The sequence below is a fragment of the Galendromus occidentalis genome, unplaced genomic scaffold (genome assembly GCF_000255335.2).
Source record: "Galendromus occidentalis unplaced genomic scaffold, Mocc_1.1 scf7180000077433, whole genome shotgun sequence".
NCBI lineage: Eukaryota > Metazoa > Arthropoda > Arachnida > Mesostigmata > Phytoseiidae > Galendromus > Galendromus occidentalis.
In genome coordinates, this window is record NW_003805421.1 from 222539 (window position 1) to 233103 (window position 10565).

The window sequence follows — 10565 nt, forward strand, 5'->3', positions numbered from 1 at the left end:
CCTGACCATGAACCACGATCCCCGGAGACCTGCGGGCGTTTCGCTGTTCCCGTCCTGTTTCCTCCGTCGAGGAGAGGTCAGTGATTACTTCGATGCTTCCGACGACGATTCTGACGATGCACATGCCAACGCTGATCAGTCGCAGCGGTGTGTGTACGCCTCATCTGCCTGTCCATCTGTTCGTTCCAGCGACAGACCGACCGTTCATTTGCCGGCTGTTCATCTGCCTCTTGGCCGCGGGCAAGACACGCTCGTTCGGGCGAGCGCTCGGTGTACGCTTGCATACCTAGACTCGTGTCACTCCCGCACTCATATGAAACGCCATCCGCCCGCTCTTGGGACGACCGGAGGCATCAGATGATAACAAGACGTTTTTGCTCCGCTAGATTGGAGCACCATAAACCTTTCTCTCTTATTCTCGGTTCCGTACGCTTGCCTCTCGATCCCCCGAGCACTTGGTTCTCGCTTCTCCGGGGGCAGACTGATCATCTGAGAACGGTTTGTGCACCCGACAGGAAATTATTGACATACGATCGTCCCTTCATGGTGTTCGATCCATGCTGAGTCTCTTCCGAATTGACAAAATATAAGGAAAATATTTGACAAGAGCTCGAACCCCTCGACGAGCGACCGATCGGCCAACCGATCGGGGACCGGCTATCCGATCGCTTGCTCCGCTTGCTGAGTGAGTCGCTGAATTTGATGACTTCGGGAGATTTTATTGCGAAAAACTCTGCCCGCCGAGTTCAAGAGGTCGAGCCGTCACTGTGAGTTTTTCTTTGAAGGGTACGCGTCCGTGTGTGTGTGTGAGCGTCGTTGTTCGCCGGCTCGTTCCTTCGTTTTCCGAGGAAAAAAAAAGAATAAAAAGTCTCAAAACGAAGGAGAGCTAGACGACCCTAAAAAATTCCCGGCGAGGGCTCCGGGAACTTACTTTTGCCCAGGAGTTGAAGTAGATACTTTATTCGACAACTTTACGCTGCCCCTGTTTCCGATTCCGTCTCCTTTGCGCTCCTACGCGCCGGTCGCTTTGTCCCCCGCGTCCCTCGGGGCGGCTGATCGGCCTCGTCGATCGAGGGAGCTTCCCGACTCCGTCATTAATCGTTCTCTCTTGGAAGTTCTTTTCTAGCAGCATGTCGGTCCCTCGCTCTCGATGCGGAACTGAATTCCCTCGAGAGAAATCCCACGAATCCCATCACAGTACAGTGCAGCATGCAAGCAACGAGCGATCGTCGTTTCGTGATTCCGGAGGCCGACATGTCTACTCGGGATCGCCCCATCCAGTGCCCCGTCTACTGGACCGCCACCAAAACTGGCCGAATAGCTTCATGAAGTAGCAGGTCGGGTTCGGTCACGCGTTCCGTAATGATTTGGGAGCAGTAGCAGCTTACCTTATCTGAGAGGTGTGGAGCGGAGAGGCGAGATTCCCGGACCGAGCTCGGTCGCGGATACAATGCGTTGATTCGCTCATCTCCCATCGAATGGGCCCGCATCGATTCATTCTCAGTCGAGGCCGGTCCCCCGGAACCCGCGTCGAGGCCCCTGTTGTGGGCTCACTGTTTGCTGGATTTTATTTTTTCCTATGAAATTACGTTTTTCTATTTCCCGATTTTCCCCGCATCCGCGCGCCTAATAGGCACCAATGAGCGATTCGAGGCTCGGGGCTCCATCGTCGAATTCATATCGCTGAAAGGGGAATAATAAGTATCAGGCGATATCCCAAAGCTCCAAACCAGGCATTATCTCGAAACAGGATACACTAGGACAACCCGGTCGCCCACGCTCTCACGGTCCGTGATGCTGCTGGACCTACTTCACGATATGTTGCTGGTGATGATGTTGATGACGGTCCTCGCTCTACGGAGCGGTTGCATACAACTCCATGAAGCCGGCAGATGGACGGACCGACTGTATCTATGTTCTCGAGCGGTGCGTGCCCATCGGAGCTGGCCTGCCCGCTGCTGCTGCCGCTGTTACCGGTGCCGCCGCGTCCTTTTGACTGGACTCCGGTCTGTTAGCTCGCCGGCTGAGCAACCCGCAACGCTCGAGCGCTCCTCGATGGCGGCGGTGACGGTTTTGTGACCGCCCCGAGCCCTTGACACCCCCTGGCTAGAGGCCCCGCGCACGCCGCGATTTTCGACGAAACCTGCTCTCCGGTGTCAGAGAGCAGGTGGCACCATGGACGGAGCTCGAGATTAAATAGGGATTACCGATGGGGAATTACCACGGAGAACCTTCGGCTTCTGATAGACTCCATGTGAGGAGGGTCTTTCTTTCTCATTGACTCCAATCGAAGAGTCTCTGATCTGATGCGTCCCTTGAACGCGGAACTTCAAGGTATTTCGGGGAGTTTCGGTGCTCCGCTCTGACAGTCCTCAAGCTGAAAATCAATCGCTCGTCCCTTGTCGAACTCGTGGGCCGGTTCCATCGCTCGCCACCCCCTGGTCCGCTCGTTGCGCATTCCGCCGAGACGAGGCGTGTCTTCGACGTTTCTGCTCAGGGTGGTCATCGGAGGAACGAACGCTCACCAGGAAGAAGAATCGCGAGATGGAGAGAGAAGGAAACAGGATAAGTAACATACTTCACCAATGTAACCCGCCGTCTGTCCGCCCACTCTGTGTCGGAGCGCGGGGGTCGGATCGCAGATTAGGGCTCGGATCCCGCCGGCGCCGATGCCCACTCGTCGAGCTCCCGGGAACCGTGCCCGCCAGCCTGCCTCGGCAAGGCTTCATCAGCATTGCCACCATTTGGCAAATTGTTCCTGCGAATCGTATCGGGTAGACAAAAGCCTCCGCTCCTTCAGTGGAGAGATTATTGCCTTGTGATTCCGTCCCTCATATATACACACTCTCCTCGGACCCATTGTCTACATTTTGACTAAAGGTCCACGAGTTCCCGGAACCGGCTTGAAAATTCCGTGATCCCTCCGCTATCTTTTCCTGACGCTTCCCGTCAGAATACCGCCAAAAAATCCCGTCAGTATAGGATGCTTTGGATTGTTAATGATATCGCCTGCCTGAACTTCGATAAATCCGATATGAAGTTCTTCTTCTTATCTATGATCGTGAGGCTGATCATTATCGCCCGGAGAGGTCATGTGCGCTCGAATCTAATGTCATGATGGGTTCTGTGGCGTTTGACTGCATCGTAGAGATAATAGAGTGAGCGCTGGGGTCGCACAGCGTCACGAGGCACGACGTGCGCGATGACAGAGTCGTAAGTGCTCTCGGGGGACCGATGTTATAATGTTTTTATTGGAATATATTTATTTGAGATAGAATAAATGTCAGACTGTACGCGCACGATTGCAGCCGAGCAACACTATCGCTAGGCTGACATCTTGAGCACTGAGACGACGGCGGCGATCGGTTCGTCACTTCATTCGTGACGCGTCAAGAAATCCTGTCGTCCCGTCTCGGAGCGGGGTCCTCGTCGCTCAATCGCTCCGGGCGTGCAGGACCGCGATCTGGTAGTTGAAAATTTCGCTCCCTCCGCTGATTTCGAGATAGCTCTTCACGAGATCTTTCTCAAAATCGTTCCTCTGCTCGGCCGGGATGGTCCTGTGGATTGGGCATACGGCGACCGCTGAATCTGGATAAAAAAAGTTGTCGCTTTATCTCATAATCGCAGCAAAGGGTAGATGGAGCCGCAACGATCTCGTCGACAGCTATTTCGTTGCGTGACCTTATGCAAAATGACAGAAAATTCCCGCCGTCATCCGCATCGCAGAATTGGGTGATCCCAGCCCGGGTTCTGTCCCTTTTTCAAACGAGTGAGCTCAAATGAAGTTCTCCTGTCTCCGTGGCGAGCATTTCCTTCTAGCGACTTGTAAGTTCGTGTTGGAAACGAGAAAAATTGAATCGCGGCTGCAGTCGTTAGGCGCAGCTGCTTTTCCGGAGTAGAGGCTCGAGTTCGAGTCTCGGCCCGGAGGTCAAAGTCCAGAGACGCACTCCGAAGCTGGTGGAAAAGCTTCCGCTATGATCATTAGTAATATTATTAGTAATATCATCACTATTATTAATATCATGATTATGGGATTGAGAATTGAACACCCATGTCGACCGAAAATCACCGTGGAGACTTGGATGTCCTCGCTTCCCATATGCGGGGCTGTAATTATCCGAACACTACCCCCTCCCCCGATCACTCGGGAAGTCAGGTCGACGTAAAGACTCGGGATCATCCGACTACCTCCGGCTCTCACCCGGTGGTTGGGCTGCAGCACCTCGCTGTCCATGCTCCAACGGAGAGCCCCTGAAACTTGCTCAAACTCCCCGCCGGCTCGGTTCGTTCCTTGCTTGACTGAGTTTCCTCAGCTAGCTGCCGGGCGATCGATGTCGAAGCTGTCGGGGATGGCGTACTCAACAAGCTCCAGAGAGATTTCCCGCTGCTATTCCCTACCGCCGCCCGGAATCCCTTGTTGTGATTGTCACTCTTCCCGTTCCTCTCGTTCTCCCGCATCCTTTCGACTCCTCGCATTTCGATACTTCTCTCTCCGTAGACGTCGTTCTTCGTAGCCCAGCATGGCCGTTGACTTGCCGCGCCGTTGTGCCTGCCTGCCAGTCCGCCTGCCCACCGACGCCCGAGAGAAGAATCGCGAGCCACCTTGCGGCAGGGTTTTCCTGCTCACTGGCTCTACTCTCGGTGCTTCAGTCAGTTTTCTATGCGAGTGGCGATCAGCCGACCGGCTGATTTGCTGGCGAAGCTCACCAGGCTCGGCTCGTAGGTCGTCGTCAGCAGCCGCCGGTTCGGGCTACGTACGCAGGGCGAACGAACGCGCGAACCGGGGCACGGCTGAGCGCCCCTATTGTTGGCTAAATTAAGCTCACTTTTAGCGGCTGCCGCAGCAGCGGCGGCGGCGGCGCAGTAGGATATGACCGAGAAGGATGGGGATGAACGTTGGGTGGCCGGCGCGCCACTCTACCCGCCAGCTATCCGCCGGGCGGGCGAGGTGAGGCAGAAAGGCAAAAGAGAATGAAGGCCGACTCCGCGCCCGCAGGGGTGCGGGGTACGCAAGCGTGCCCGGAGCTCGAGCACGTGGACCCGTCGTCAGTGAAGTCTGCGGGAAGACGACAACGCCGCCACCGTTCGGATGAATAAAACTTGAGGAAAACCAAAAGCGAATACAATATGCATAGATATTATATTCTTCGCGAAGCGCTCGGCTCTTCTCCCCCATCCCTGACCCAAGCCGGCCGCGGTGCGTTTTCAGGAAAAAGGACGTCGGCGAAAATCCGTCGAGGAGTTCCTTTGCTGCTTCTCCATCGTTGTCGTCAAAGAGACCGACAGGGCTGCCGTCATCGCGCAGGAGGATACGCTTCGCTGCCGTGCTCTTTGCTTCTCGCCGCTCTCGGCGGTAGCCCGAGACTACCGCTGATGCTGCTGCTAGTCATAAACCCAACAAACCTCGGAGCTTCTCGAGACTCGCGTGACCGAACTCCATGCTGAGAACTTCGCAACTGCGGAGCTTCAAATCACAGCTCTCCGCCATTTGCTGCAGACTCTCTTGAGTGTATATTTCCCCGAATGGAATTGTAGTCGATTCCTGCAAGATGACGCAGTTTCAGTTCGGAGCTTGTTCCAGCGAAACGGTTCCTCGATATTCTGCGGACGGCACGCATAGACGAGCGAACGAACGAAGAAACAAACAAACAAGAAAATGAAACTTAGAATCGAAAAAATCAACAAGGGAAGCGACAACGTCGAGGGAGGAAGCGGGTCGCCAACGCACTATGTCGTGCAGCGCATCCTCGCTGGGGGATCGGAGAACTTCTTTTTCGAACTCCAAACGAATCTCGTCCGAGTTTTGTGCCTTCGACCGCCATTGAAGAGGGTCCAACCAGCGGATACACTCACAACGTATTTTGCCCAACGGGAGTCTTTTCCAAGGATGCGGTATACGAGCAGGGCTGGATTCAGGGCCAGAAACGACAAGAGACATTCGGAAGGTTGACCCTGCGGTAGCATCACCCGACGCACGTTTGCCAAAGCCCCGGCCAAGTCACGCACCCAGTGCAGCGTGTAGAAAGAGAAGACAAACTCAAAATGGCCGTAGCGAGAGACCAGTTCCTGGGCTGAGTCCCTGAAAAGTCGCGGGAGGGAGCATATGAGCGCATCATGCTTCCATTTATCTGAGCTCACAATCCTTCCTATTGGGAGCCTTGCTCCTGAATAATATCTCCTCTCGACATGAAGACGCAACAATTTTCCTCCGAAGGCTAGTCGTCAAATCGAGACTACGGGATTATTCCTCATGATGACATTTCCTCATTCGTGACAACAAGCTCATGGTTCGCTGTGCGTACCCCGTGGAGAGGGAGCATCTCTATGGCCACGACATTTCCTCTAATGGGGGCAGCGGTAGAGAACACGAAAGAAAACTGAGACAGTTTTCCCATTACGTCTACTTCCGGCGACAAGCGTACGGCATTCGTTCACTTTTGCCGGCTCGTTAAAACGGACCACTTTTCGTTTCGAAACCAGACTTTGCCGACTTGATCCCCAGTTGACGTTTTCTTATCAAACTTTCGAGAAGGAGCTCTGAAAAGATGATTTCGCCATATTTGCTGCAGCGTACGACGGGCACAGCCTCCATTTCTGCAGTGGGTTTTTTTCTTGCGATCCGAACCAATATGATGCTCGAGAATGCGGTAGACGGCGTCGACGTCGGCCACCAGCCACTTACGCAGAGCTGACGTCGAAAACGTCGTAGCTGATGGCTCTATGAGGGTAGGCTCCACGAGCATAGTCCAGCATTGAAGTTGAGATGTCTGTCGCCACGATTCGTCGGCACCCGAAGTCATCCACCATCAGGGGTCGTAGAGTCTTATGGGTCGTGTCGCCACTTCCGCAGCCGATATCCAGCACTGAATGGAACAAGAACGATCACCAGGCCTGTAAATGACTCGTCAAGCCCAAATCGGGTTTGGTCGGGTCTCGATTTCCAACCAACCTTGTGAGCCTTCCGATTTCGCAATCTCTCTCGACAAGGCACTCTGGTAGAATTCCAGGACTTTCCGGTTGTCTCGTTGTTGGAGTTCGTGGGTGTTTTGGTAGAGCTTCGGGTAATGTAAACCATGACTTTGATGGCGTCGACCAGAGCCAGAGAAAAATGAAGAAAGGCAGTGTCGACCTCCACGTAGCATGTTCGTTTAGCACTGGGGCGATCCGACGCGAACGGGACGCACACTGAGTTTAGACTTAAGGACTTGAGGACAACGAGAAAGTGCGCGCTCAGAGGAAATATCACCGTCGGACGAGGGAACAGAGGCCAGGAAGGAAGAGAACGACTGCACTTTATTGTACTCAGATGAAACGAATAGGAATCCTGTGACGACCTGTCCGTGAAAAACACTGAGCACTCATCCGGGAATTCCTGAAACGCGAAAGTCCTCGGCCAGCAATACGTGAGGCATAATTGCTGTGATGCGTCACCGACACTGCTTATGGATACTGAATCGTGAGCTCGACTCCAGGACTCCAGATTGATTAGGCTCGGCGAATGACAAAAAATGTTTGGACGACAAAACGAAGCTCTTTATTGGGCTGTGTGAGTGGCAGTTCAGTTCCGGGTCGAGGAAGGTACTGATATACAGAGTTGAGTGAATTATTTTTATGCCGAAAATTCAATGCCTGTGAGAGCCACGCTCGTCGGATGCTCTATTGCGTAATTATAAGTTGGAACCTTCGAATCAGAAGAGATCATTGTAGTCCAGCGCCCAGCCATGGATCGAGGGTTCGCTCCGAACTCGTTTGTACAAGTTATTGCAGTCACGTGCAGCAGAACGCCAAGACTTGCTCAGGAAAAAATATTGTTCGCATCTGTGTCCTCGCGTGGAATCGCCGACTGATCTATTCCTTTGAACGCGCAAATCGATCACTCGAGAGATTCTCCCAATGCCGATAGTTCGCTACAGAGTTTCACCTCAGGTAGAATTTTTTCCAGCACGAAGAATACCAGTCCTACATCTGCGTGTTTCCTCCTTCTCCGGGAATCCTCCTTGAAAGATGAGGTGTGGATGTGCTTGGACGATCTGAGTTCCCGCTTCAACCGACGGAAGCAGAGTTTCCTCAGTATTCTTCTCCTTCTTCTCCATCGTTCGAATCGACCCCGACTTCCTCGTAATCCTTTTCCAGCGCGGCTAAATCTTCGCGAGCTTCCGAGAACTCGCCTTCCTCCATCCCTTCTCCTACGTACCAATGAACGAAAGCCCGTTTGGCGTACATCAAATCGAACTTGTGATCGAGTCGCGAAAACGCTTCCACGATCGCCGTAGTGTTCGAGAGCATACAGACCGCGCGCGGCACCTGAAAGGCGGATATCGCAGGAATTAAACCGGGGCCTCCTCACGACCGAGTCTTTAGATTCTTATTAAATTGGATGGGCGGAATGCCCGAGAATCTCAAACACATTACTTTGGCCGTGTCGCCGCCCGGAACCGCGGCGGGCGGCTGATAGTTTATCCCGACTTTGAATCCCGTCGGGCACCAGTCGACGAACTGGATGGTTCGCTTGGTCTTGATTGCCGCGATGGCCGCGTTCACGTCTTTAGGTACGACGTCGCCTCGGTAGAGAAGGCAACACGCCATGTACTTTCCGTTACGCGGGTCGCATTTCACCATCTGCAGATTCGGGTCGAAGCAGGCGTTCGTGATCTCTGAAACGCTGTGCTGTTCGTGGTAGGCTTTCTCGGCTGAAATGACGGGAGCATAGGTCACCAATGGGAAATGGATCCGCGGGTAGGGAACCAGGTTGGTCTGGAACTCGTTGAGGTCCACGTTGAGAGCTCCATCGAAGCGGAGCGAGGCCGTGATGGATGACACGATTTGCCCTATCAGCCGGTTCAGACTCGTATAGGTCGGTCTCGCGATGTCGAGATATTTGCGACAGATGTCGTAGATGGCCTCATTGTCGACCATGAAGGCGCAGTCCGAATGCTCAAGGGTGCAGTGAGCGGTCAGCACGGAGTTGTACGGCTCGACGACAGCCGTCGACACCTGCGGGGCTGGGTAGACACAGAATTCCAACTTTGCTTTTTTGCCTGCAACATAACAATATATTTCCCGGAGCTGTTTTTGCGACGAGATCCGGTGCGCCGGTCGAGGAGAGCGAATTCATGTTCGGATGGCGTCGTGGCCGTCGCGCGTTTGGACCGCGCGAAAACTACCCACCGTAGTCGACTGAGAGCCTTTCCATCAGAAGGGAAGTGAATCCCGACCCGGTGCCGCCACCGAAAGAGTGAAAAATCAAGAAGCCTTGGAGTCCTGAGCATAAATCGGCTACACGGCGGATCCTGAGAAGGAAAATTCGGAAAAGTTTCCCAGGGTTCGCGAGCAGCCTCTTCGGGAATCAAACTTTCAGGAGCTCCTGCGGCATCGACGCGAGCCAGTGCTTATATGTATTCGCGAAGTTATTTAAAAACATGTTCCGCATGCATTTCTCAAACCTGTCGAGCACCAGATCAATCAGTTCCTTGCCAATGGTATAATGTCCTCTCGCATAGTTGTTCGCCGCGTCCTCCTTGCCCGTTATGAGCTGCTCGGGATGGAAGAGCTGTCTGTGAAGGATGCAACGTCTTACGAATTTCGAAAATCCCATGCGGGGGAAGGAACGCCTCAACGTTTCGCGATATCGGACAACGCGGGCTGTTCCCCCCTTCTATTTCGCTGCTCTCAAGGAAATTTCTCAACTCTGACAGTGAGCTTGGAGAATGAAGGAGCGCAAGCTCTATCCGAGCTTCGATTTCGGTGGACAGCATAGAGTTCTTCCGAATCGAGTCCGAGAATGTGAATTGAGTATTTAACGAAATGTCGGAGAAAGACCACGCAGTACCTGTAGGTCCCAGTCCGAATTTCGTCGACTACAGTCGGCTCCAAGTCCACGAAGACTGCTCGGGGAACATGTTTCCCGCTCCCTGTTTCTGAGAAGAATGTGTTGAAAGAGTCGTCTCCGCCACCGAGAGTCGTATCGCCGGGCATATTCCCATCGGGCTGCGGAGCAGAGAGATCAACTCGTTCATCAACCGGCGAACGTCGGCGGCGCATAAGTACCCAATCGACGAAGGGAACGTTCAGATGTAAGCTTCGGAAGTTTCTCGGATCCTCCCGGCTGATTGGGAGCTCAAATTGTACGATCGAAGGCTCACCTGGATCCCGTGTTCTATACAGTAGAGTTCCCAGCAAGCATTACCGATTTGACAGCCTGCCTGACCCAAATGTAGGGAAATTACTTCTCTCATTTTCAGCGGTGGCTCAGGTTTATTTCCTCGGCGTCCGGAGAAATCTGAAAAGTACACAAAAATGGTGATTCGACTATCGGCTCTTTGCGGACGAAGAAAGCGGTCTATTGCGGGCTGTTCGTCGATAATCGTCTCACTGCGACTTTTCCCCTCAGGAGCTACTCTGAAGTGAGCGCTCAGAATCCTCGTGAGCTCCCGGGGAACACAGAAGAGCGCGACGTCTCCTTAATCACAATCAAAAATCATCAATCGTGGCTTAACTTGGCTCGATCGATCGGAAGTGCTTCGTACCGCAGTAAGAGAGTTCTTTCCGTTCGCCTCGTTATGCGT

General features: G+C 53.5%; 2 protein-coding genes across 2 annotated transcripts; both read right to left on the reverse strand.

The window, feature by feature from the left end:
* Positions 1-3433: 3433 nt before the first annotated feature.
* On the reverse strand, positions 3434-7142 carry jhamt (juvenile hormone acid methyltransferase). The gene is made up of 5 exons (XM_018639342.2): positions 6950-7142; positions 6683-6863; positions 5854-6079; positions 5404-5542; positions 3434-3588 (listed from the first exon to the last, which is right to left on the reverse strand). Exons 1-5 carry the CDS (start codon positions 7140-7142, stop codon positions 3434-3436), a joined length of 894 nt encoding a protein of 297 aa, XP_018494858.2.
* A 925-nt stretch (positions 7143-8067) lies between these two features.
* Positions 8068-10241, reverse strand: LOC100907423 (tubulin alpha-3 chain). The gene is made up of 6 exons (XM_003742840.3): positions 10143-10241; positions 9830-9987; positions 9444-9554; positions 9169-9290; positions 8413-9038; positions 8068-8304 (listed from the first exon to the last, which is right to left on the reverse strand). The coding sequence occupies exons 1-6, from the start codon at positions 10233-10235 to the stop codon at positions 8068-8070; spliced, it is 1347 nt and encodes a 448-aa protein (XP_003742888.1). The 5' UTR covers positions 10236-10241.
* Between the last annotated feature and the right edge of the window lie 324 nt (positions 10242-10565).

Bases quoted from the DNA above. Each gene is read 5' to 3' on its own strand.
- jhamt (XM_018639342.2), bottom strand. From the start codon at position 7,142: ATGCTACGTGGAGGTCGACACTGCCTTTCTTCATTTTTCTCTGGCTCT. The intron at 6,864-6,949 runs GTTGGTTGGAAA...TGTTCCATTCAG, and splicing joins GAAATCGGAAGGCTCACAAG to TGCTGGATATCGGCTGCGGA. The intron at 3,589-5,403 runs GTTTGTTGGGTT...TTTTTTATCCAG, and splicing joins GAGTCTCGAGAAGCTCCGAG to ATTCAGCGGTCGCCGTATGC.
- LOC100907423 (XM_003742840.3), bottom strand. From the start codon at position 10,235: ATGAGAGAAGTAATTTCCCTACATTTGGGTCAGGCAGGCTGTCAAATC. The intron at 9,555-9,829 runs GTACTGCGTGGT...CATCCTTCACAG, and splicing joins ATTCGGACTGGGACCTACAG to ACAGCTCTTCCATCCCGAGC. The intron at 9,039-9,168 runs GTGGGTAGTTTT...GTTATGTTGCAG, and splicing joins AAGGCTCTCAGTCGACTACG to GCAAAAAAGCAAAGTTGGAA.